The sequence below is a fragment of the Doryrhamphus excisus genome, linkage group LG14 (assembly GCF_037039965.1).
Source record: "Doryrhamphus excisus strain RoL-2023G ecotype Guam linkage group LG14, RoL_Dexc_Guam_v1.1, whole genome shotgun sequence".
Lineage (NCBI taxonomy): Eukaryota > Metazoa > Chordata > Actinopteri > Syngnathiformes > Syngnathidae > Doryrhamphus > Doryrhamphus excisus.
The window spans coordinates 11,081,346-11,108,195 of record NC_136370.1 but is presented as its reverse complement, the minus strand read 5'-3'; the positions used below and the strand labels follow the sequence as shown (position 1 = coordinate 11,108,195).

Sequence of the window (26,850 nt, the reverse complement as noted above, 5' to 3'; positions counted from 1 at the left end):
ACACTACAGAGATTCAAAAGCGGGGAATCAAACCCGGGTGTGGACTGCAAGCTTACCACTTCACTACCGTGCAGCCTATAGTAGACATAATAAAACACATTAGACAAATAAAACATAAGAGACTCACATTTTTTTCTTGATAGTGTACTTCCTGCAGTGGCTATAGTCTCATCAATGTAATGTAATGGAGGCTGAATGACATAACTTCAGGGTGGCTGGAAGTTAGTCATCCTTTTTTTTTTTTAAATAGTCAAAGACCACTATGTCTTACAAGGCAAGATGCTCAAAAAACAAATAACAGGCCATATTTAACCACAAAACAGTGCTAATTTAATAATTTTGAAAAACCGTGATAGAGTGAAACTGCAAAATCCTAACCATGATGTGGCAAGGGATGACTGTATTAAGATAAGTGCTTCTGTATCTACATACGGAGTTTACTATGTTTACCTCACTGAAATAAATGACTGCTTTTGTGAGTCACATTTACTGTTAACACTGCACTGCTTGGCATTTTGTTTTTTATTGAGTGGGGTGACCAGGTGTCAATATAAGTCAGCAATAAAAACTGCACATTGCTCTTCTAATGAATGGTTGCAGTTCCAGTCAGCGCAGGGATGAAGAGGTCCTGTTTAGAGTTTTTTGCTGTCAATAATTGGTGTGATTGACTGATATACCAATGAATGTCATTTGGAATTTAAAGTCCATTATGACCATTTCCTTGGAGTCCTCTATGACACGTCATAAAGGAAAGTTGTTTCATCCGGTCTGCTGACTCATCAAGTCTTTCTTTCAGGGTTGAGTTGCCCAGAGTTAGTTTGCTTAGCAAATGTAGTGACAAAAAAGAAGAAAAAAAAGATAGCATTTTCACTACAGCAATCTTTTTTTCTTTCTTTCTCTGTTGGTCTGAAAGATCGTTGAACTGTCGACATCAGCACATTTTACTCCTTTGATCCTTTTAGACATAAAACACACAGACTGACGCACAGGCTTACTTCTTCACTTTCAACTAAACAAAAAACCATTGCCCCAGAGTACTACAAAGTTGTATCAAGATGACCTCCACAGGAATGTGACTGCATTGGTGATACTCTGATGGAGGTCCAAGTGACTTTTAACTACTAACCGTGATATACTGTATGGCATCTATTGTGTTGGGCAAGTAGAGTAGAAGGTTATAAAACAGGTTTCTATTAACTATTCAATAACAACATTCAATTTATGAAGGAATCCTATGGAAATTCACTTATTGTATATCTGTGTTCTTGTGATTGTAGTCTCAATGACACACTATTTCAGCCACAGCCACTTTATCCTGCCCATCTTATTGCCTTCTGCCTTGTGGAACTCCTTGGTAAACATGGCAAACGTGACAGACAACACAGTGCATCTGTTGTATGTTACTGTTGGTTAAGAAGCAACAGGTCAGTAGTTAAGTGGATTAAAGGGTGTGTCAGGAGCTGTGTCGTGGTTGTGACCCAACAACCTACGCTCTCATGTGTCAGGAGTGAGTCACGAATGATACTCACTAGCCACAACATTGCATCATATGAGGTATGCATGTGGAATTGTACAAGTTTAACTCTATCCATCCATCCATTCAGCCATCCGTCGATGCTTATTAGGGTCACGGGAGTGCGGGGGTCTACCCCAGCTGACTTTGTACAAAAGGCAGGGTACACCCAAGACTAGTAAAACACTGCACATTTAACCAAGTATGACAATGTTGAACAACATGATGAATCACACTGAAATGTTACTTCTGGGTACCGTTACATAATTTGTTATTTTTACTCATATTAATGTTTACATTTTTAACCAACCTGAAACTCAGGAGTAATTTGACATATTTAAGGAGACCAAATTCTCACCTCTTTTACCATTGGCTCGTGTGGTAAAGTGCATCACAGTGAACATCCATTCCCTTATTTGTGCCAGTGCGGCTTGACCTATTTCCTGGAGACCGTCTGTTGTCATGGTGAAACTGGAGCAGTGTGAATGTAAATTTAAAATAAAAATTTGATCACTAAAATTGAAATTACATAACTTCACTACCAATCATGCATTATATTGTGAAATAAATATATAATTAATCAATAGATGTACAGTATGTATGTAGAGTATATATAGATGCATTGACAGACAGTTGCAAAAGTCATTAGTGTTAATCTGTACAGCCTTACATGCTAATAATATACTTGCGGTGGTGCAAAAGCATGGTTTCCTGACATAAGTCTGGGGGAGATATGGTGGCTCAACTGAAACCTCCCTCCCTCACATTGGAAACAGGCCAATGGTGATCAAGAAGGGGGTTCAAGCTATCCAGCTCATAGGGGGCAAAAGGGGGTGGAAGGGTGGGAGACACATCGGCTGTCCCATTTCCAAGAACTGCAGTTGTTGGCGGGAGAAAAGAAAAAAAAACACTCACATATTTCCCCCTCCCTTCCTTTTATAGCTGACACATGTAGATGGCTCTGGTTGGCAAAAGAGAAGCAAGAATAGTCTCACAGTTGGAGATGCTTTTAGAGGCTGTACGTATCCTTGGTAGTAAAAATAAAGTGGAAACACGCTTTATCAAACACATTTTAGTAAAAGTTTGTACCACAACATACTGTTCGGCAAAGAGCACTTAAACCCATATTTTACCCCATTCATGGTCTGGAACTATAAGATATAGTTGAATTATGTCAGGTACTTGCATCTAATCACAGATAAAAATATACAATGTATCTATAATACTGTACAGTTAATGTGTTTGGATCATTGACTTTTCGATGTACATAGTCTGGACGATGATCGGCAGGGAGCTTCTACAAATGGTCATAACCATATGAGGAAGGGCACTTCCACGTGTATTTGCCAAGTCTTAGTCTGCGAATGGGTCAACAATTTAAAAACAACATTCTGCCATTGAGGACACCTAATTGGTGTGACTGACTTGAGGCAATTGCAGACTGAGCTTCCGTCCTCAGCGTCTTCCTCTTCCTCTTCCTCTGGCCAAGCCCCTGCCTCGGGCGCTGCTCAAGTGTCCGGCTGAGCGCCTGAGCTTCTTCCTCTCCTCGTGGTGCTCCCGCTCTGCCTGTTGCTGCTTCTTCTGCTGCTCAGACTGCAGAGTATACAAGAGTATGCTGTTCATTTCGCTCTGTTGAATGCTTTTATATGTACTGTAGATACTTGGAAGGGGTAAGATAAAACTGGTTCATGGGTTAGTGTTTCAGGATGTTTGTTTGTTTTTTATAGCCACAAACATTTTTGCTTAAGAATTCATTATTGGCGCCACAGTTGTATTGCGGTTTACTGATTTTCACAGATTCTAATTTTATGCACTGCTTTAGGTTACGTTGATGCATCATACTTCAGCACTTTTTTACCTTTTTGAGAGTAAAGGTTAGTTGTTTGCTGCCCACTGTAGTGTCAGCCATGTTGCTGGTTCCAGAGTGCTCCTCTAACTTCAGACGCTCCTCCAAGGAGGCCCTGAGGGAGACACAAAAACAAAAACAATTTGTCCAGTGTTCAAAAAGCAGATGGAAAATGTGTTTGGAATATTTATACTGACAAGCTTATTACAGTTACTAATGACTTTAAAAGCTAAGAATCAGTCTCTACTGAATATTTTGAGAACAAAACATACTTCTGTAGTTTCTGCTTGTGGGCCACATCATTAAAACTGCGGAACTCTTCCCCACTTTTGAGCTGATAGAATTGAGGCCGGCTCATCATCTTGTTGTCAGCGGTAATGGAGGTTTGCTCTCCTCCGTTGTGCTTGCTCTCCAGCAGGACGGTGTTGCGGTCAGCGTCTTTCCTCTCCTGTCGCCGGCGGTCTCGGTCCTCTTGCTTCAGTAGCCGACGCTGCTCCCTTACCTCCTCTACCCAGCTCTTGTCGTCGTCTGAGCTTTCCTCCTCAGAGCTGGCTTGACCTTCCTGCTCCTCCTCCTCTTGGGCCTCCTAGACAGAATCATTGATTATATTATATATTATATTACTGTGTTAGTCTTTTGTGGACACAAAAATTTTAAATTGCTGTATTCATTAGGTAGTGCAGGATCACCTGAGAAGCAGCATCTTGTTGAACTAATAGACTAAGCTTCTTCTTTCTCTTCTGGCTGACTTTAGAGACGATGGGATTGAGCAGGCGGAACTCCTCGCTCTGCTCGTCCACCTGATAGTCTGGGTTTTCAAACATAATCTTGAAGCGGTCGTCGCCCAAAATGGTGGGAAGGGCCTACAACATGTTGAATTAAGTATGACAATATAAGTTTCGAGAATGAAACGTTCATACACGTTGTCATCTACATCTGCTTACCTTGCCCTTCTTTTTCCTGGAAGCCAGCTCCACTTCATTGTCTCCCTCCTCCATCAATTTGAGAGCCAGCTCCTTGTTGACTTTGGGCAGAGTCTAGCTCAGGTGGAAAACACATTTAACGTTTGTTAGATAACACAAACACCATGAGGACACAGCCAGCATGCTCCCCCAATTAACTTGACTGCGCACAGTCCCCTTGCTTTAGTTTAGTTACTGACAGAATGTTGATGCAGGAAATACTTAATATTTCATGTTTTTTTTTAACCTGCACCTTGAACCTGAACACCTACTAGCGCAACAGTGAAGGTAGAAGCCTCTAAGTTAGCACAATTGTCTCTCCAAACACAAGTTTATTTATTTTATTTGGATAGAAAATTGCCACCTTCTGCTCAACGATATGGTGCAGCTCTAATGCGAACTGGAAATGTCATGTGGTGTGTCGGAATGTCTTACCTTAACCTGCACTCTCTGAGTTCTGGTCTCCTCAATCTTCTGCCGGATCTTATCCTTGCGGTACTCTTCGAATGCAAAAGGATTTGCCATGCTTTTGACCTAGGAAGAAAAAGCCCCATTTTTTTATTAAACTTTTGTATAGTCAATGTTTGTAATTTAAATCAAATCCATTATGGTCATGTGTAAACTCATCTTCCCCAAAAGTACACAAACAAGGTAGTTTTGAGATAATCATAAAATGTATTAGTTGTACCACAAGTTGGTATATATATTTGTTTGCATATATTTTTCTTTAGTTAAATAAAATAAGCAAGATATCACAGAGGACAGCAGCTCTTGTATTGGCATCCCATGAAGTGTCTGGTCAGTGAACATCAGATCATAAATCCTTACTTACATAGTTATGACAACCATTATGACTTTGAATGTACTAATAATCTAATTGACAAATAATTTAATTGACTATGGCGCAACCACACACCTTATGATACAGCCTGATGTCCATGAAATAGCCATGCATGTACGCCCTCAGGAGGGATGACCCCACCAGGTGAGACAAACCTTGAACAAAAAGAAAAGCAAGGTCATTTACAAAATTATATAGGATGGTAGTGACTTATTTTATTATAAGTTTTTATGAGCTAAATGATACAACATTTGAGCATCCAAGTTCCAATTCAAAGTGTTTGTCCAAGGTAAATTGGACCACTTTAATAATTTAGTGAGAGGCACTTCAGTTGTCCATGAGTAAGAGTCAGCGTGTTACTAGAAAGACAAGCAAGAGATGTTCAATGATTTGAATATGAGAGCTCCCCACCCTGAGATGACTCACTCTTAAAGAAGCTATATATTCCATGCCTTGAGGCTTGTGTAAACGCTCTTGCAGGATCTTCCATTGGCGCCGTCTACTCAACGTTACGTAACAGGCCACGTGATACAGCTTCTGTAAATCAACATTGCTACGCCCCACCGTTATTCGACAGCAGCCAACCACCTCTCTGCTCTTTGCCATTTGATCTTTTTAGTGCTGAGACTGCATTCCAATGTTCATTCAACCCTTCCTCAGGGATACGCCTCCTCCCAGCTCTCCTTACTCCTTCCCCATCCAAAGTTTGTTGGAGTGCTTTATACTCACAAAACCGTTATAATAATATTATATTGATTCCTCAATACAAAAATAAAACAAAAAAGGTATGTTCTACTTTTGAAAACAAAGAAAACAGCTCACCCAAGGCTTCCAGGTCCTTGCGGGTGACAAACTTGTAGTCGTCATACACGGTGCTCTCGGGGCTCTCTTCCAGCTCCTCTGTTAGGTTGTCGAGGAAGGAGCACCAGCGTGGTGCTGGTCCCAGAGCCTGAACTCAGACAAACACACATTTCAGACTCAATTAGTGTCTGAACAAAACAAATATTCGTCAATGCAAAACACTTGTGACATCAAAATTATTAACAAGGTCAACTTCTAAAATAGAGACAATGAAGTTCTTTGAATGCAGACATGCAGTGTAAATTAACATTTGTACACTTTAACACTTTATATAAAATAATAAATAAATAAATCAAATACAATGAGGGGCCCTGGTGTAGTTGCAATACCAAAAAGTAACTTTGATCACCCATGATGATTGAGGTGGATGATGTTCTAGCTCAAATTAGTTAAGAAGTTAACAAGATTGGACATAATCTACATACTTGTTTCCATTGGTAAATGGTCCAGTGTGGGACATTCAAGAGACACACCAAGGAGCAAGGGAGAACCCAATAAGTTTCCGTAAAGATATTGATATAAAATGGATACAGAGAATAACTTTGAAATAATAATACCAATATTCTTTAACTGAGGCCAAGTGGAGCAGTGACCCACCAGATCCAGCTGATGGAACTGTGGGCCCCCAGTTGGGCCTCCTCTGTTGTAATGCAGGTATTATATATAATGATAGTTTTATATATTTGTTTAGTTTTGTAAAAAGGCTAAAATAATATGCTGTCTGACAAAGCTCATGTTATTATTAGTTCTTCGTATCGACATTTCTGCTTTTTCTGGTTTCATGATACCTTTTGCTCTACTCTTCCCATTTTCAGTGTTTTTCTTGGTGTCATTTTATTTCTATAATGTGCTCTATGTGTTCTATAATGCCTTGGTGACATTTCACATAATTGGAATGGAGAGCTGTGTCTCATTCACTCCTGGAAAGTCTGCTGGGGCACACAAAGTCCAAAGTCAACAAAATCAACCCCACTCTTTTTTTTTGTCATTCTTTGGTCTCATTGCTCGTGTGTAAGTGGACGGTGAAAGAGCACACGTTACAGTTACATGGCTAACTATGCATGGCCAGTTAGTAATATGTACACCAGATAAGACCTTTTATTGCACCAATAAGTGTGAAAAGCCCATTGACGTAATTGACATAGGTGCCTGGCAGTCAACACGTTTTGACCTGTGAGCTGTTGAAAATATGCAAAGTATGCTATACTCACAGGGATGTAGAATGTGTTCATCTTAGGATCTTCATTGGCAGTAAACAGCATTCCTGTCAAACAAGAGGAAGAATAGTGATGATGAAAGCATCTTCCTTGATGCATAATTCACGTGTTAAGTCTACTACATCTCCTATTAGAGAAAAATCTGTCTGAAACCAGAAGAGAAACATGTAGAAAACAGAATACATATTTTTTTAATGGCGAAAAAAGGATTTTCTGCTCTAAATGGGCCAAGAGACACTATAATGTCTTCAGTATTGACAAAAGCTTTGGAAAGTCAAAATATGAGGTTAGCTTCAAAACGTATTATATTCATCTATACAGCCAGTGTAATCCAATTTGATGAGAGACAAACCCCGATCAGATGGCGCCACCCAGTGGTGGAGAACAACACATTTGGTCATTTGTTAAAAAGGGTTGTAAAACTATAATAAAAAAATTTATATACAGTTTTAGGAAAGAGTGAATTGTTTCTCTCATCCGTGGTTTTATGTGGTAATAAAAGCATGCATTTATTTGAAAATGTCTCCCTTCCTGTTATGTGGAATAGCAGAGATGGATCGTTAATATACTCTGGCTCACATTCCCCCCTCTCTTCTTTGGAGTCAAGACGCCAGGAATCATCTTCCCGTTGGTTCTCATGCGTGTCAAAATCTCACAACAAAATCATATTACAAGAGTTAACAGCCTGAATCCTAATCCAAATCTAAGGCTCAGTGATTTTATGCTGCCATTTCTTTCAACACTAGGTTATGTCTTTGTGTTCAAGTATTTTAGTGCTGTATCAGCTTTTGCTCATTATAAAAGTTTTTTTATTTTATTGGCTGGAGGAAGTAGAAAGTTTCTCTATTGTTTGATCTCATATTAGAACAAGTGGCATCCATCTCACCGGGGTTCAAATCTCCATTGGGCATTTCTGTGTGGTGTTTGCATTGGTTTTGGGAACAGCTCTATCCACCAGAACCTGACAACTTCCTGTTCACCTCAACTCCCCTTGGCTCAACCCCAGCATTCATGTGGCCACGCCAGTACCATGTACCAGCTTTGGACAGGATATTTACACTTCCCTCCTGGATCGTTTAGCCTGCATTGGGCTCTCTGGCACAGTGTGCCCACTATTCAATCAGTGTATCTTACGATGTGTTCTTGGAGGAAACATTGTTCTTACCTGAGTGGGGGTACATGCACACGTCATTGATGTTGCTCTCAGTCTGGATGGAGGAGAACACTTTGCCCTGTGGTGAGCAGAAGAAGAAGAGTATCGGTATGTCATACAATAACTAGTAGTATTTTATGAAGTATGAGTCCATATGTTAGTGAGGACATTTTGGCAGTACAAACTAGGAAGATGTGGAAAGCATTGGGATCGAAAGACCAAAGAAGAACAACAACACCACAGGGTTATCACCACTCTTTCTGGTCTGATCTAAACAACTTGTATACACACCAGTTTTAATGGAATGCTTCTATTTGAGCTCATAAGAGAGTATACTGTATTTAATGCTGTAAGCAGCGGGAATATAATATATGTTATTCTTACATTGTCTTTGTTCCACATTTTTATTATTTTGGCATCTGCCGACACAACCAGATCCATCTCATTGTGGAAGTTGAGCGATTTAATGGGCAGATTGTAGAAGTGGTCTTTCACCAGCAGTGGTTGGTTGGAGCGCAAGTCATACAGCAGCACCTTTAGCCATAAAGAAAACACACAGGATGGACATATTGTTAAGCTACCATGACTCCAGAGGACAGTGACTTGTTTGTGCAAATGCAGTCAAAGATATGTTTTAAAACGTAATTTCCTTCCCCCCATTATTTTACTGTAGTCGTCACAGTATATCTAATGTGCAAGTCATCGTGCAGCAACCACAAAGGTGCTCCCTCACCTGTCCAGTGGTGGTGCCTACTGCCATGGAGAGGGAGCCGTTAAACTTCAGTGCGCTTATTGAGGGCAAACCTAAAACTCTGGAAACAAGGACACAATGAGAGTAATCAAAGTATTAGCAGAATGGTAAACACAATAAAACAATAAGAGAGTGACCCATAAACAATGTGTGACAGTAAGACACTATTGCTTCTAAAATATGTGTGAAGCTTCTACATAGGAGAAGAAGAATATGTGCTGGACAGTGCCAGCAACAAGAAACATTGGGGTCAATACATATCATTTGGCACCTGAGTGCGAAAGATTGCTACATACTCCATTCCTTCTGTGAGGCTGCTTAGGGCACAGTCAAGAAGACCCACTCGTTTCCAGACACGAGGGTCCCAGCATTCCACCCTTCCCTAAACACCAGGAAAAAACGGGGATGATACAGAAAATGTTACTCAATTCAACTATAAATTCTAGTGACAAATAAACCGTCCACCCACTAGAATCAACCGCCATCTTCCATAAACCAGAGAGTAGCAATTTGACTTTATGTTAAAAGATCGGCCTTGGCACACAGGTCTAAAATTCTAGTTGTTGCTCAACAACACTCTAACGTGGGCCTTTTTTCTTTATATCCTAACTTTTCATACTTGGAAAGTTGTGAAAGTCAGCTCATTTTATTCTTCTTAAGCCTGGATAAATCAAACCATGTAAATATAGAAATACAAAACAATGCTCCCATTTTGGAGATGGGTTAGTGGAGCGAATGCTCTCCTGCTAGGTTAGGTTGGCTATGGTATGCAAGACGGCTGGTCGACAGAAACCATGTAATGAATGCATAGGACATGGGAACAGGTTTCACTGCATTATTAGAAGCTGATATTTACTGAGTTGCTAATAATATCACCAGTAACGGCAAGAGTGCCTTTGTCAAAGTTATCAACAATCTGGATAAATAATAATAAATAAATTAATAATAATAAATTAAAACTCATGTTGCCATGACAACAAGGAAAATGGAAGCTACAAGCCTCAAAGAAAGAGCTATGCAGTTGGAAGGATTACATTCAATAACAGTTGACATCAATACCACATAGCAAGGGGTCTGCTCAACAAGATGCAAAATCAAGATCACTTTTTTATTATACTATACTACTTTTTTTATATTATATAAAAATGTACTCTTATGATCTATTTTTGTTGACCTTGCTATATTTGCCCAAACAACTGTAACTTTAGTTGTACCAGGCATTAAAATGAAAAAGAAAGTGAAGAAACAAAGTGGCCTAATTATTTTTTCCATGACTGTATGTAGTAATAATTACCTCAGAGGTTCCACTGGCAAACAAATGATGAACAGGGTTGATATCGCACACATTGTGCCCCCTGATTGAGAAGAAGAATGAAAAACAGTGAGACAGAGAGAAGATCGTTATCTTTTAATGTGGAAAGAAAACACTTACACAGCATCTGTCTGAAGTGAGTTGAGGAAGCGACCTTGTTCAAGATTCAGTCTGTAGATCTCTGAACTGGGGGGGGAAAAAGGTGCAAATAAAATGAATTCATTCTTACTGAACATTATGAAATGTCAAATTCAAAGGCAAAGTGATGTCAAAATCTAGAAATCTCAAAACTCCCTCACCTACTGCCCACAAAATAGATATCACACGATGGATAATGGTAAGAAAAGTCCCGTCCAAACTTTGGAATTCGGGTCTTGTAGTAGAAACCATGCTGGGAATGGAATGCCACATAACGATCGGAGTGCAGGAACACAATCTGCAGACACATCCAGAATTGAGGTCAAATTTTTAAAAATGAATGGTTACAACCCAAACACAGAAAATAATGTGAGAGTTTAATGAGCTGGTTTGCATTGCCCCCTCAATTGAAAAAGAGTAGTCCTGACCTTTGAGTAGTCATCGGACAGTATGTCAAAGGCCACAACTTGTGAGGGAGAGAAAATAGATCTGTTAATGATATACACATGCAAAAAGATACAAAGTGTACGTCTGTGGGTATTTACCATCTGAATCCAAGCAGCGTTCAAACTTCAGTGACAGGTGGTAGGTGTCATAACATCGAAACATCGGCTTGTAAGTGCCTACAATGTTTTAAAGACAATGACATACACATTGGAACTATCATACACATGCAATTAATAGTGTTTTCAAATGACAACGACAACCAGTCCTCGGTTTACGGTGTCTCAACGATATGCACGAACTAAAAACTTTATAACTGTAAAATGCCATTACAGGAACAACCTCCTGTATGCAGCAGAGAACGATCATGCGCACATAAAACACTGTGGATTGTATTAAATGTTTTTTTTACCTGCTGCCAAGATGAACTGCCCATCTCTAGATACCTTTATGGATGTGCACACGGTGGGCATCTCAAAGTCTTGGATAAGCTCAATCCTGCGCTGGATGTCTAATAATAAAAACAAATACAGTGAGACAGACGCAAATGTCAAACGGCAACGGTTACGTTAAACATCAGATACATCGTATAAAATTGGAACGTACCGACATCTTTCTTTTGCAGTTGTCTCTTCTTACGGTCTGACAACCACTGGGTGTTCAAAACAAAGTTGCATTATACTACTGCTTCACTGATATATAAATGTTTGACTGAAGTTACAAGTGCTAGTAATATATATATATATATATATATACACACCGTATATCAACACACTTCTCAAGACATTGGGAGTTTAGCCAAATACGACTAAACATCATTTAGCTGATGTCCAATGTCACTAAAGCTAATTTCTAAACTCTTACCTCCGGGAGGGACTTTCCATGGCTTAAATTGTAAATCTTCACATCATTCACACTAGAAACCTGCATGTTTGAAGCTTCACAAGGTTGTGCTTACACATAACACAACACATGCAACACCACTGAGTTGTTCAGCACCCACGTTGTTGCCTCAGTGCTAAACAGGAAGTAAACGTCCGTTCCACGTCCGTCCGTGTGAAACAAAAGCAGTCTATAAAGTTCCGCACTCATTTGGGGGTCATACGTATATATATATTTTTTATTGAATTCAATCTTAATAATTGATTATCACTGAAGAGGGAAATGTATAAGTCGCTACCGTAGGTATCGATTTATGCCACGCTATACTCAAATTACAGTTTAATCAATTAAAATGGAAATAATACAGAAAATGAATCGAAGTGACCTCGCATCCTGAAAACCCCTGCAATTTTGACATTTTTTGAATTTTTAAAAAAAATTTATTTAAAGATTAAATTAAATATTTTTTAAAATGAAAGTAATATCCCCGGCGATTGAATTGGTGTGCAATGATTGTATATATGGTAGAAGCATGACAAATCAGATTACTTATAAAAAAAAAAAAATTGAAGGACGAAAATGTTGTCAAAGTTGATTAAATACAGTAAAAAAATTATAGTCACAGGTTTTTTTTTTTAGAGACTGGAGCCTGGATATGTAATGACTTCCTATGACCTTAGAAGTCAGTGGGCTGGCAGTCTGGTAGATTCAGGTGAAGGAGAATCTGCATCCACTGTAGGAGACTGACACAGGATCCCAATGAAGATAAGTTGAAGGTAAGAAACCTCTCTTTCCAATCATTTTTTTTTTGTCCTGACTAAACTTGTAAGTGCAACTACAACAGTGTTTTTTTATCATGAGCATAGTGTATTACTCTGATATTCTACTAGTTTGTCAACTTTTTTGCATTTTGTGTGTCTAGTGCCAAACGACATATTTAACTGGTGGTCTTTATGTGAAGCATTAGGAGTCATGCGAGACTTGTGGCTGATATCTGTCCCACTGGACAAGACCAGTTCAAAAAGTGTAGAGAAACTCAAACACATCCTTGGCAAAACTAACTTGGCCTCCTGCTGCAAATTCTCCATTCCAGAGCTGAAGGTTGGTGATATTTTTGTTTTTGTCTGTTAGATAATTGTTTTTATGAGGACAGTGAGTGTATATGAAGATGGTGCGGTGTTTGGTGTCCTTCTCTGGTGAAGGGATAAAAGCTCAGGTTGCTGCAAAATTTCCACCTGACCCATTTCACTCAATGTGATCAATGAGCGCCACGGTCCAGTTTGCTGTCATATTTTAAGACATTGCTCAGTTTCAGTCTTCAGTTAGAATGCCTCAATTAAGACTTTGCATACTTTGACCTCAGGTGGGAATACTGGACAGCCTACTCCGTGTGTCAGATGAACTTTCCACACTAGACACATTGATCGAAAGGTAAAAAAAAAAAAATGTGTAAATTGCATTAGTGTTTTGTCTTAGCGATTATTGCATCGTTTAACTTTTTACTTAAATAAGAAACTGAGCTTGTCTGCAGTCCGCACCATGATTAATTAATGTTTAGAGACGACAGGCGGCTAGTTTTCCCTCCTGATTTTGTATTCATGAGTGGTGTATTTAAACTGATGAGAGATTATAAAGCCAGTGAAAATGGGGCCTGCGTCCATGATCTTTACTTGCATGACTGAATGCAGGTTTGATTACTAGCCTGTCAGTCATTATATACATAAGTGATTGCCAGGACCTTTTGTGATTCGACCTTTAATGACGATATTCTTCCTGATCCGAGCGTGATGACAAAAACATGCCAGTGTATGAGGGAGGTGATGGAGCAAGCCAGGGACAAAGTGACGGAAAACGTCTTAGCCAACAGAGGTGAGTCACACAAAGCCGCACACACACGTCCATGCCGAGAAGGTGTTAATTACATTCTGGTTAATGAGATGGTATGGAAATCCCATTAAGTAAATGCACAGATGCCTCAAGCAAATGAGACTAAATGTGGGAACAATATGCATAAACACCCACATACAGCCTGGAGATTTTGCCATCAGCTCTACTGTATGTAGAAATGGAACAGACAAGCAGAAATACCATATATGAACTAATACAGTATTTCTAATTCACTCCTCCCACACTAACAGCCCACAGCATGAAGCAGATGGATCTGCAGTCTCCCATAAAGACCCATGTGAAGTCATTAAGAGGTATTTTTGCATATTTGTCCCTTGTCCTCCCTTAATTCCAATTATTCTTGTGTGTGATGAACTTAAATATTCACTATAAATGATGTGCATGTGTGTGTGTGATTATGTCAGTGGACATGATGAGGTATGTGACAAGCTTCCAGTGGGATAAGGCCAAGTATCCCACATCTCTGCCTCTCTCCAGCCTTGTAAACATCATCAATAAGGTACAAATGAGAAAAATTAAGTTGTATTTGCATGGCAATTTGGATCAGTAAAAATCAGAAAATAAGCTAGGGGGCCGCAGGGCTGCCGGGGTTCTTTTTTTTTTCAAGAAAATATTCCGTTTTGATATTACTTTTCATCTCCAATAAGGTGGTGCCAGGGGATATTATGTATATATTTTTAAACTGACATTCTGATGCCTGTAGAAGTGGGAAAAAGAGTGAAGTCGATTTGCAATTCGTGGAAATTTGTGGATTTTTGGTAAAAAAATTTTCAATATTTTTTTTCTTTGAAAATACATACAATACAGTAAATAAATGTCAATCACCATAAGTTGGTAATTTATAAATACAGTTGTCCTCTCACCACATTCTATCACAGTTTTTCAAAAAGAATTGAATTAATAAATCAGGCTGTTTGTGGTCGAATATGGCCTGTTAGTAAAATAAAATGCACAGTTAAAAATGAATAAATTAAGCATTTTCAAGAATAAAATAGCTAAATTAAGTAAAATACAAATACCATATAAGGCACAAAGAAGATGCATTCAAAGTGTGATATGTAGACTTGTGTAGCCAGACTTGAACAACAGGCTTTTATTGCAGGTCAGATCAAATTTAACCGAACAACAAAGATAATCTAACACTGCTGGTGTGCATTATACTCTTAATCATAAGAGAGATCACAAATAATAATTGTGTTTTTGGTGGCTGCATGTGTGTGTCAGGACGTTTCCCAGGTGGAAGTGGAATTAAAATCCAGAGCTGCGGCGTACAGAAGTGTGAAGGCAAGCTTGCAGTGTCTTGAGGACAAACTAGAGTGAGTGATATTAGGAGTTGATTACATGGGTGGATACATGACATTCTTACATAGGATATTTGTATTTTTAGAGGAGGTTTGCAAACATGCAGCCTGAAAGGCATCGTGAGGAGAGAAGACCTGGTGGTCTCACAGTACCTCACCACTCTGCTGGTGGTGGTGAGCAGGTCAGGAACACAGATACTTATTTAACAATTGTTGATAAATTATCCTATTTTGGAACAACGCTGATTGTTTCATGACCACAGTTTTGGGGGTGTCCAATCTTTTTGTACTACGAGCTGCATACAGAGAAATAGAAGGACGTGCAGGGAATCTTTGATAGATTTTGGCCATTAAAGATGCTAAAACCAATGCTATGTAGGTCAAAAATCTATACTATCTGAAAAAAAACATACACATACAGTGAAACCTGACCGATACATACTCTAACCGAATCAATTTTTCCTATAGGAAAAGAGCTATTTAATTGGATTTATATATAAATTTATATATAAATCCAATTAAATAGCTCTTTCATTCATTATTTATATGCATTTAGATTTGCTTTATGCATGTGAAAACATAATTGTAAACCTAAAAAAACATGTTTTGTTTTAATACTTGAGACTTGTGTACTTTAGATTTGTGGCACGACTGTGTTCGTTAGCAAAGAACTAAAGATCCTTATAGACACAGCTATGACCTCATAGACAGGTGATGGAGCTGATGTTTAACACGATAATACAACATTGTAACAACTTTATAGGTCAGAAAAGTGGAAAAAGCATAATAGGTCCCCTTCAACAACACAGTTGGAGTCACTTTGTCTAATTAATAACATGCCAAGACGTGCCATTTTGTACTGTAACCGGAAAAAGGTACGCAACCGCATCAACACCAACAATTTTTACATTAACTGAAATACATGCAATCCAGTTCCATTATGTTAGCTTTGTGTTATACTGCAGGTGACAAAAGCATACCTAATATAGCTTATCAATAATGAATTCATGTTAGTTTTACCATAACAAAAAATGAACCGCAAGCCAGAAATAACACTTTGGACACCCCTGCATTGATAAATTGGACCACTCTTGTTATGTCATATGTTGGGATCACAGGAGGGACTATATGCAGTGGGAGATGACGTATGAATCTTTGTCAGAGTTTGTGGTGCCGCGGTCAAGCAGGTGAGGTGTCTTTCTTTCTTGACATCCATCATTCATGCCATTATTATCGTTAAAATGTGGTGCGATATGCACCAATATCTATAGCAACAATCTAGATGTCGCAGTTGCCATTATTCACTATTAGTACGCAGGAAGCTAAATAGCTAGCCAACAAGAGTTGTAGCACTGACAACTACAAATGAACGCATCCCTGTAACTGACAGGAGGCCAGTCAAGGGTCGGTCCATCATCTGACAATATTAAGTTTAGGTCAGAATACTGTATACACAGTGTTGGGCATGTAGTACTAGATACTTCTACAAAAAACTCCACTACAAAAACTAGTTACCAGTAAAAGTAACTATTGCCGAGTACATTACAGAGGTTTGCATTGATTGACAGGTCGACAGGTGTTTCTGTAGGTTTGAGTTGCTCACACAAGACGTGGACAAAGTTTTTTTCTTGGACATAATGTACATATGCTGTGTACATTTTTACCTTTGACCTCAACGGTTTAAGTCTGTACTTCCATTTGGCAAACGCTGTCTTCTCACTAGAGTTCTCCTCACTCGCCATCTCTCGCTACGCTGTATCTACTACCCGGCACTTTGGATGTGCTCTAAGCACCCGCCCACCCTCATCTCTGATTGGCTGAAGACGCAATCTTACTAAACCTTAGCCAATCCTCATTTCTTATGCGGTTATCCCACCTCCTTCCTTGTCAATCTGCAACCCTCTCACAGCGCTGCAGATTCATTATGAAGTCTATGATATATTTTTAGTCGGCTTCAATAATGTGCTGTAACAAGGTGTCGAAAATGGTAACAGCGTTATACTGACATAGTGACCAGAGTAATTAGTTAGATTACCCGTTACTGAAAAAAGTAACACAGTTTATTTAAACACCGTTATTCCCATCACTGTGTATATATGCACTGCTATCACCCAGCTTTTCAACACTGCCACACAACATTCTTGTTGCGCATCAACAGGAAACTCAATGAAGACGGAGAAGGTGGTATTTTTTCCGTGACACTCTTCAAAAGAGTGGTGGATGAATTCAAATCCAAAGCCCAGGAAAGCAAGTAAGCAGGATGAGTTACTGGAATATACAGTTTGGGCATGAAACAGTGTTTTCTGTGTTGTTTACCATTGTGTAGTCTATGACCTACACAGGTTCACCGTGCGGGACTATAGCTTCGACCTGGAGGAGAAGCAGCAACAGAAGAGGAAGGAGCTCCGTGTTCACAAGAAAGAACATTGTGTGAGTTGAACGCCACCATTTACCGTATTTTCCGGATTATAAGTCGCACTTTTTTTCAGTGGTTGGCTGTTCCTGTGACGTATACTCCAGAGCGACTTATAAATTGAAAAACTGTTTATGTTACATAAACACTTGACACTTTCTCCGTTTTTTATTTTTTGTGTTTATGTTAGCATATCTTACACCTATTCAGCCTGTTCTTTATTCTTTTATTGTTAAAACTTGCCTTCCAAGAGGACGTAATGTCTGTTTTGGTCAAGTAGTTTAAAATAAATTACCCGCAAAAAATGCGACTTATACTTCAGTGCGACTTATGTATGTTTTTTTCTACCTAATTATGCATTTTTGGCCTTGTGCAAATTATACTCTGGTGCGACTTATAGTCCAGAAAATACGGTATACAGAGATGTGTTGTCAGAAATAATAAGCAGCAATTCATACGGACGTATTAAAGTGCTTTTGGGGTACTGTATGACATGGCAGGGAAATGAAGCAAACACAAGAGTACTTTACACCCTGACATATCAAAATATATAATTCTGTACACCCTACAAATGGTGTCAGTGTACATGTTTTATCTAAATAAATTCATGCTTTGCACTATCCTGTCTAGGGCACGTTTGTGCATTGGTTGAAGGTGAATTACAACCAGGTGTTTATTGCCTGGATTCACCTGAAAGCATTGAGGGTCTTTGTAGAGTCAGTACTCAGGTGAGTCATACCTTCACTGTGTTTGTGTGATGATTCATTTGCTGTTGAAGTGAGAGGTCTCGAAATGACGTACACCTCCAGGTATGGTTTGCCTGTGAACTATCAGGCCCTTCTGATACAGTCAGACAGGAAGTTTTCCAAGAAACTGAAAGAAGAACTTTCCTCTTTGTTTGTGCATCTGGACCCAACTGCCACCGTCAGCAAAATGGATGTAAGTGACCCAAATCGGCGGCACTGACCTTTTAAATGAAAAATAAAATAGTTAAATCACATTGACAATTATGGTACACTGCTGATGAAAATGTTAAGAACAGTTGAAAAATTGCAAGAACGTACATTTTGCACTGTTGAATCAGCAATTTATTGCAAACAATCACTACACTGAAATAGGCTGTCCATCAGTTCATCAAAAGTTTAAAACCACAGAATTTAAATCTATCTTATTCAGAGAATAATTGAATAAATAATGAAATCAATCATTTAATAAACTGCTGATTATAACAGACTTTATAAATAATGAATGGTGTTTATACAGAATATCAAGGCAACTGCAAAGGGTGGGTATACTGGAATGAACTGATGGGAATAAATAAACTATAGCAACATTTTGGGTAATTACTGTATTGTTGCCAACAGTTACAGAAAACATGGACATGGGTTTCCATTGAAGTGTGCACCCAGTCATAACGCGTGGGTGAGGGAAAGGATTGTCATCCATTTGCTGGGCAACCTTCTTGTAATGACATCAGTCTCATGCAAATCCGTCCATGTTTTGCAAGGTCGCAGTGACAAACTTGTGGGTGCTTAAAAAGACAAGAGATAACCACAACACAATTCCCTGTGGTAATAGCGACATTTGAATGGCGGGAGCGCGTTAGTAAAACATGTCAGTGACACTGGTTTATATAGTGTGACGAATGACGTATGACAGTGTTGTTGTGTTGATCTCAGGTGACCTGTGACATTCCGGGACTCAGCCAGCAGGACTACTTCTCCTACATCTGTTTCCACATCAACACCAACATGTTGGAGCTAAGCTAGCAAACCTCAAAAAGGGCACCGAAATATTGACAATTCCTTTTGTGGTGCCTGGTTGCCTAGTACCTGATATACGTATAAACACCAAGTCCTTTGACCTTCATTACTGTTGTACCTGGAAAGTGTTGAAGAATGGAAATGTTTTAGAAAACAGAGAAAACCTTTTTTATAGTGATGAGAATGTACTGTAACATTCATTCATTCATTTTCTACCGCTTTTCCGAACGAGGGTTGAGGAGTGCTGGAGCCTATCCCAGCTGTCTTCGGGCTAGAGGCGGGGTACACCCTGGACTGGTCGCCAGCCAATCACAGGGCACATATAGACAAACAACCATTCACACTCACATTCATACCTATGGACAATTTGGAGTGGCCAATTAACCTAGCATGTTTTTGGAATGTGGGAGGAAACCGGAGTACCCGGAGAAAACCAACGCATGCACGGGGAGAACATGCAAATTCCACACAGAGATGGCAAAGGGTGGAATTGAACCCCGGTCTCCTAGCTGTGAGGTCTGCGTGTTAACCACTCTGAACTGTACTGTAACATACTGTTGTAAAATGAAAGTGAAATACCGTACTGTATATAATATATATATATCATTACTACAGTGGTCCAGAAACATTGAAACTCTTGTACAAGCATAAAAGTACTGATATGCTCAAATGACTGACATTACTAGAGTACATCAATGTTTCAGTGGACTACCAGTTTACCACTATCTGTATATTGTACTGTAATATCAATAAGATATGATCTGTGGTTAAGGTTATTTGTATGAACATTCTCATGTCTATTTGTGTGCTTATAATATGTTTCCACTTTTCTGACCCATAAATGTAGTTAGAATGTTGTATTTTTGTGTTCAACTATGCCAAAGTTTCAGATAATGACGTTTGCGCATTTGGAAGTGAGCCCCACGAGAAGTTTGGCATGGCTCAAAATGCTTTAAAATGAAAACCTAACAAAAAAATAAGTAATTTTAAAAGCACAAAGTGAAGATATTTAGAAAAAAAGTTTATAAGATAATACAAGAATAACGTCAATGAATGAATTAAGTTGTAATTTTTGAATGTATGTGAATAAAGTCAAAATATTGTGTGAATGAAGTCTATGACAAGAAAATTTACAATAACAAAATTTAAATAATTGGAATATTTAAAAAAAGAGAGCAGAAATTAAAATAACAGCTGCCATTTTACACGATAAAGTAAACGTATTTAGAGAAAAAAACAATTACCAGAAACAAAATAATGTTTTAGTAGGATAGAGTTGACATATTAAAGAAAAAATAAAGTATCTTAAAAAGTTGGAATATTATTTCCAATTTCTGAAAATTAGGTTTGGGGATAGTTACAATATGGGAATAAAGTCAAAATATTAATTATTAAAGTTTCAACGTTATTAGAAGTGCATTTGCAAACATTATTTAAAACTAAATGTGAAATATTTGGAAAAATAACAGCAAAACTTGCAAAAATTAGCATAAAGGTCATACTAATTTTTTGCTTTTTTATCAATGTCACAAACCTGAGATTATCTTCTTTCAAACATATATCATAACAAAATCATTACATTATCTTATAAATGTTCACGTAAAAGTAACGGTATTGACAACACTGGCCCTGGATTTACTTGGTATCGGATTGACACCAACATCAGCAGTATCGATCTACCCAATAGTGAACAAAGCAAAGCTGTAATACAACGGCTCACCGCTAGAGGGGCTCAATGCATCTACAATAAATATGCAATCAAGTGGTCCTCGCACTCTCTCTTTGGATGAGGAGTGGTAAAAAGAGACACACACAAGCTGTGTTCTTCATTCTGTCGGCTTGAAGAGGAAAAAAAAACATTTTTTCACGTCAAAATCTGCATTGATTCATCTTCGTGCTGTTTACAGGATCCTACATTTTCTTTGCCCCCAACAACAACCAAAAATGTGGACGATCCCGAAGCCAAGATACAGAAGGTGTGAGGAAGATGAGCCTGAGATCACTGTGAACATCGGTGGGGTTCGAGTGGTGCTTTTTGGGGATGTCCTGAATCGTTACCCGGAGAGCAGACTAGCCGAGTTAGTGAACTGCTCATCAGCTCGCAATGATGAACTTATTTCATCTCTTTGTGACGACTTTGACCCTGGCAGAAAGGAGTTTTACTTCGACAGAGATCCAGACGCCTTCAAGTGCATCATGGATGTGTACTACTTTGACGAGATCCACATTAAACGTGGCATTTGCCCCATATGTTTCATCAAGGAGATGGAGTTCTGGAAAATAGACCAAAGTGTTTTAGATGAGTGCTGTAAAAGTTACCTAAGCGAGAAAGAGGGGGAGCTGAAGGAGATCGCTAGCAAAGTGAAGGTAATTTTGGATGACATGGAGGTGAACCAGAACGCTACGAGGATCCAGCAGTGTCAGAGGTTCTTATGGAGGCTTATGGAGAAGCCTGGTTCCTCCTTCCCGGCGCGCGTAATCGCCATTGCGTCCTTCCTCTCCATCCTGGTCTCGGCTGTGGTGATGTGTGTAGGAACCATCCCAGACTTGCAGGTAACAGACGCCGAGGGGAAGCTGGTGGAACACCCGACTTTGGAGGCTATCGAAACCGCCTGCATGATGTGGTTCACCGCAGAGTACTTGCTGCGCCTCGCCTCCTCGCCCAATAAGTTACACTTTGTGCTCTCCTTCATGAACATCATAGACTTCATGGCGATCATACCGTTCTACGTGGTCCTCAGTCTGACCTACCTCGGCACCACCTCCATGATGGAGCTGGCCAATGTTCAGCAGGCAGTGCAAGCGTTGCGCATAATGCGCATAGCGCGTATCTTTAAGTTGGCACGACACTCGTCAGGACTCCAGACGCTCACCTACGCGCTCAAGAGGAGCCTGAAAGAGCTGGGTCTGCTCCTAATGTACATGGGCGTAGGGATTTTTGTCTTCTCTGCTTTGGGCTACACTATGGAACAAAGTCACCCCGAGACTCTCTTCAGGAGCATTCCACAATCCTTCTGGTGGGCCATCATCACCATGACCACTGTAGGATATGGAGATATCTATCCCAAAACCACACTGGGCAAGTGCAACGCCGCAGTAAGCTTCTTGTGTGGAGTCATAGCCATCGCTTTACCCATACACCCCATCATTAATAATTTTGTGGTGTTCTACAACAAGCAGAAGGTGCTGGAGACTGCAGCAAAGCATGAAGTGGAGCTGATGGAGCTAAAGTCCGTTGGAGAGCACCGCAGAAAAGACAGCGATAACGATGACACATAGAAACTCATAGAGTGCGTATAATGTACTGTATAATGAAGAACTATTAGAAACACCTGCACATTCCAATAACTAGACATGCATGGTCGTAGACAGTCACAAGGCATCCCACCTGACATCTTCATTTGTCTATAAGACTATGTACCGTACATGTTGTTGTCGTTGTTAATATGAAATACTGAACTTTTGACACTTAACCTCTATGAAAAATTAACTAAATCATTTTGGTCCATTTAAAAAAAATCCACATCCAAATAAAAGTGTGATTTGTGTTTTGTTCACACAAAACCACCTGGTTCAGCGGACCATGAATCCAGTGAACAACACAGGCTATGGGATCACTGCAGGGACACAAGAGACGGCCGTCATTTTAAACATAGAATGCTACCAAGCTAACTAGTTAGCCTCCAATTTATTTATTCTAGACTTAGGAACATGGGAAAGAATAACAGTAAGAAGCCAAAAAAATACCACTTCCACATGGAATGGGAGGATAACTTCATTTCAGCATACTCTACCATATGCTAACATTACTGACTCCTCATGGCCAGAATACTACATATAATTGGCCTTTCAAAACAACAGTCATTTATTTATTTTTGAAAAACTGAGTGAGGGAGCCATGTTTGAATCGCAATGTAGCGGATGTATAGAAATTGTAAAGGGGACCTATTACACTTTTCTGACCTAAACATATAGTTATAATGTTGTATTCTCATGTTAAACGATGCCAAAGTTTCATATAATGTGGTTTGTGCATTTGGAAGTGAGCCCTGAAAGAAGTTTGGGATGGCTCAAAACGCTCCATATCAAAAGACATGGTAAAACTGCCCCTTTGTGATGTCACAGAGGGGTGGACTTCCTAATATGTTTCATAGCTAGGAAGCACTTTGGGTGTGTGACCAATCACAGCGTGCCTGGAGGTGGCCTGTGGGTGGAATAAATTAAAACAGACTGTTTTGGCAGGAAGCACAAATCAGAGGAAATACAGCTGGAATAGGTGCAGATTCTGGAAGATCTAAAAAGTTGCGTGGAGCTGCTCTATGGGAGACCACAACTCAATACAAAGGTTAAAAAAATGAGCATAATAGGTCTCCTTTAAGGTTGTATTGCAACAGCAGGACACACTCCATAAGCAGTTGTTGACAAACTAAAATGTAAACTGAATCCAACCGTTGCTTGCACATTTACTTGTGACTTGTCACAGCAAGGGCAATAATAAAGGTCTAATTTGATGACAAGGTTTTCATCCATTTGTGCATATTCTTCTCTTTTCATTTCATATTGTCGAGACAGGAGTGTTCGGTTTGAGCTGTGATTTAGAGTTTGGGCTACAGAGGGCAGCGACGTTTTCCTGCTAGTTAGAGCCAATAAGAGAAAAGAAGAGCTAGCTGTCAAGTGTGTTGTTCGCCTTGAAGTGTGGAGTGTATTGCTAAATAAAAAATAAAATAATAATAATAAATAATACAATCCAGGTTAAAAAAAAGCTATGCTTTTATTTTGAGGCTTATTTTGCACTGAACAAAGTCACTGTGCACATTTTAATAATCTTGTGTAACAGTAGTTATGTTGTGGCTGCTTTGTAATAATACAAAAATTAATCTTACTGTATTTTCTGGACTGGTCCTGCGATTTATACGTACATAATTTAACCTGTTTATTTGTAAGTTATTCCATGCTGATTGTCATGAACCAATAAGTGAACATTACCTTGGACAACTGTGAGAGGCTTAGTGACATTAGTGATGAAGAATATGATGTGATGTGGAAATTGGTGAAATTACCGGTAACTTTCTTGTTGGACTTGCTGGCCTGTTATATTCTTTTAGCCTATTCAGCCTCCCAGGTATGTTCTCTATGCTATTGTGCAGCTGAATTACTGTGAATGTGTTATGTTACCATACCAGCCTACTGTTCTGTGTGCTACTGTGTATTTGAATAGCTCGCCTTTCCAGGTGCAATGTCGGTTCTTGGTCATGAATTTTGTGAAATAAACTTGGCGGAAAATCCACTAATCTCATATGATTTATGGTGACGCATTTTTGACTGACACAATATACATTGGTGCGGGATAGTACGTAAAAAACTGAGTTTACATCATCAGATGTGGTTAACCATGTATGTTGATGTCAACCTAAGTGGGCATTTTTTAAAAATAATAAGAACTGTCACTGTGCAAGAATGGCGGGGTTGCGCTGCAACCCCAGCATGGAAAGAGCAGGACCCAAATGAAGGTAAAACCTATTTTTACTAGCATGCACAAACACAAAAATGGCAATGATCCCACAAAGTAAGGAGCATGCACCTGAGGGCATGAACCGGGAACTAAGACATGAAACTTAAGAACATCGTGGACCAGGATTTGATGAGTTGTTTAACAGATCGACAATTGACTTAAGCGTGTATATATATCCACTGTATGAGCATTATCTTTCAGTGTGATGCAGTGTAGTTGGACAGTACTGCAATCTACAACCATTTACTGTACACACTACATTTAAGATTTATTCTGTGCAACATAAACGTACACAGTGATGCAGCAATGTATAATTTTTTATTTAAAAAGACAGCAAGTACACATTACACTCAAAAGCATTTTAAGAATAAAAATGCAAACACTGGATTTTTTTTATTGTTGGGTAAAGGCTCCACTGTCTTCAGCACGAAACACAGAGGGAGTCAAAATTAGATGAAAAAATACACTCACTGTATTTTTAATTTAATCTTCTCCCACAAATCCATCAAAGTCCTCATCCTCATCAAGACCAAACCTAAGTCCGTCTAAACAAACTTAGTTTGAACCCCACCTAACCCTCTTTGACAGTATGTGATTGTCTCCCAGAGGGAGGCTTTAACTGCTATGTGATGTTGCACTTTCACAGACGTGACAGGTAGAATTAACACATATCAAAGACAAGAATATACGATGTGGTGATTGTAAATTAGTACCTTTGTGTTCTTTGCAGGAAACTGCATGGCAGTTTATTTTTGCAATGTGACTTAAAGGGACTGTATGCAGAAAGATCCCCCTGTGGCTCTTCTGCTTTGAGTATGTAAGCTATGCCCAACGTATGTCAGCTCTCTTGAATGCTTAGCCTATATGACACGATGAATGACAATTTACACAATTTTTTTAATGAAGTTTAATTAATTATTGTGAATTTTGAACCGTTGAAAAAAACTTTAATGTTGAGGTATTTGCTATGAGTCCTTTTGAGGTAGGACAATAATGCCAGATCATTATAGTTTCTTCGAATATGATTGCCCAGATACCCTGGGGTAGACTGATGGAAACGTAGCTGCCAAATCGCACCCACATGACCTCTCCGACCACCAAACATTCATTCACATTAATACACCAGTGTGGGCTGCACTGGAGGAAAGGTGGGTGAAGTGTCCTGTCCAAGGATACAACAACAGTAACTGGGATGGAGGAATCCAAGCACTGCTTCCTAAGCCATTGGCGATAGACTAAGATCCAGTAAGCCATGACCATGAACAGGATAATGGCTGAATGAATATACATGGCTATAAAGACCAGACTATGATTAGTAATATTATGGGCTCCACACACAGGAGGCCTTCTTGTCCATTCATTTACAATGGAACTTATGAGATATTATCAGAAGTCAACATCCAGCCAATCGATATGCAAAATTCATGCATGTTAAATTTTGTGCTTGTGCATGTCAACAATCCCAGAAAGTTAAAAAAAATGTATCAAATGAAGACCAATCAGAGGGAGTTTCACTGATGGACCAATGAGCAAACCAGACGCTTTCAATAGTATCATGCAGGGAAACATGGAGGAAAATAATACTCACCGGTGTACCTTGTCATAGCTGCTCGTCATGCGCAGGGGTTGCTACGTATTGGTGATTGCAGTCGCCTCCCGTGTGCGGAGAGTATTATGCAGAAAGTATCACGAACATGCTTGTCCACAGGTGGGGGCGGACCTAACACTGTCAGTGCTCGTCAGCCACGCTGAGACTCCAGAAGACATGCAGAACTTTGTAGAGCTGATTGATTCTTCAGAGGATGCTGATCATCGGAATATCATACTTATCATACTGAACAAAACGGTAATGGTTAATCAATATATTTTAAAATACTCACTTCATGTGAAGGTGTTTCTAACAATTCATGTGCTGCAGTCCTTTTGGCGTCCCCTTGTTGAAGAACGTCAATCCCTGATTCAATTTAATGAGCGTGTGGAGGTGGATGGGGCCTCAGAGGAGCGTGAGAGGAAAGCACACATGCCATGAGATC

The 26,850-nt window shown here is 39.3% G+C and overlaps 3 protein-coding genes across 5 annotated transcripts; 2 read left to right on the top strand and 1 right to left on the bottom strand.

Annotated features, from left to right (window-relative positions):
* Positions 1-341: 341 nt before the first annotated feature.
* On the bottom strand, positions 342-26,850 carry nol10 (nucleolar protein 10). Of its 2 annotated transcripts, XM_058090427.2 has the most exons (22): positions 26,698-26,850; positions 26,406-26,622; positions 11,645-11,690; positions 11,451-11,549; positions 11,140-11,217; positions 11,023-11,060; positions 10,756-10,892; positions 10,577-10,642; positions 10,439-10,499; positions 9,441-9,526; positions 9,127-9,205; positions 8,778-8,927; positions 8,406-8,472; positions 7,235-7,287; positions 5,985-6,111; positions 5,238-5,317; positions 4,757-4,855; positions 4,304-4,396; positions 4,049-4,222; positions 3,632-3,945; positions 3,372-3,474; positions 342-3,106 (listed from the first exon to the last, which is right to left on the bottom strand). In XM_058090427.2, the coding sequence occupies exons 4-22, from the start codon at positions 11,509-11,511 to the stop codon at positions 2,969-2,971; spliced, it is 2,004 nt and encodes a 667-aa protein (XP_057946410.2). In that variant the 5' UTR covers positions 11,512-11,549; positions 11,645-11,690; positions 26,406-26,622; positions 26,698-26,850; the 3' UTR covers positions 342-2,968. The 2 variants fall into 2 exon arrangements, with proteins under 2 accessions (XP_057946410.2, XP_057946409.2); XM_058090426.2 differs by lacking the exons at positions 26,406-26,622; positions 26,698-26,850 and adding an exon at positions 11,903-12,072.
* atp6v1c2 (ATPase H+ transporting V1 subunit C2) lies at positions 12,893-19,335 on the top strand. Its single transcript, XM_058090433.2, has 12 exons — positions 12,893-13,021; positions 13,284-13,351; positions 13,704-13,789; positions 14,233-14,327; positions 15,053-15,144; positions 15,216-15,311; positions 16,248-16,316; positions 17,288-17,380; positions 17,472-17,559; positions 18,173-18,270; positions 18,352-18,481; positions 19,222-19,335. The coding sequence occupies exons 1-12, from the start codon at positions 12,893-12,895 to the stop codon at positions 19,309-19,311; spliced, it is 1,134 nt and encodes a 377-aa protein (XP_057946416.2). The 3' UTR covers positions 19,312-19,335.
* kcnf1b (potassium voltage-gated channel, subfamily F, member 1b) lies at positions 21,099-23,915 on the top strand. 2 transcript variants are annotated; one of them, XM_078795985.1, is made up of 2 exons: positions 21,099-22,401; positions 22,486-23,915. In XM_078795985.1, the coding sequence occupies exons 1-2, from the start codon at positions 21,250-21,252 to the stop codon at positions 22,582-22,584; spliced, it is 1,251 nt and encodes a 416-aa protein (XP_078652111.1). In that variant the 5' UTR covers positions 21,099-21,249; the 3' UTR covers positions 22,585-23,915. The 2 variants fall into 2 exon arrangements, with proteins under 2 accessions (XP_078652111.1, XP_057946414.1); XM_058090431.2 differs by having other exon boundaries at positions 21,099-23,915.

Coding starts and splice junctions, on each gene's coding strand:
- atp6v1c2 (XM_058090433.2), top strand. CDS start 12,893: ATGCGAGACTTGTGGCTGATATCTGTCCCACTGGACAAGACCAGTTCA. Junction 15,145..15,215: donor TGTCTTGAGGACAAACTAGA/GTGAGTGATATT, acceptor TTGTATTTTTAG/AGGAGGTTTGCAAACATGCA. Junction 18,271..18,351: donor TTTGTAGAGTCAGTACTCAG/GTGAGTCATACC, acceptor GTACACCTCCAG/GTATGGTTTGCCTGTGAACT.
- kcnf1b (XM_058090431.2), top strand. CDS start 21,250: ATGTGGACGATCCCGAAGCCAAGATACAGAAGGTGTGAGGAAGATGAG.
- nol10 (XM_058090426.2), bottom strand. CDS start 11,968: ATGCAGGTTTCTAGTGTGAATGATGTGAAGATTTACAATTTAAGCCAT. Junction 4,856..5,237: donor ACATCAGGCTGTATCATAAG/GTGTGTGGTTGC, acceptor TTTTCTTCCTAG/GTCAAAAGCATGGCAAATCC. Junction 3,946..4,048: donor AACAAGATGCTGCTTCTCAG/GTGATCCTGCAC, acceptor GATTCTGTCTAG/GAGGCCCAAGAGGAGGAGGA.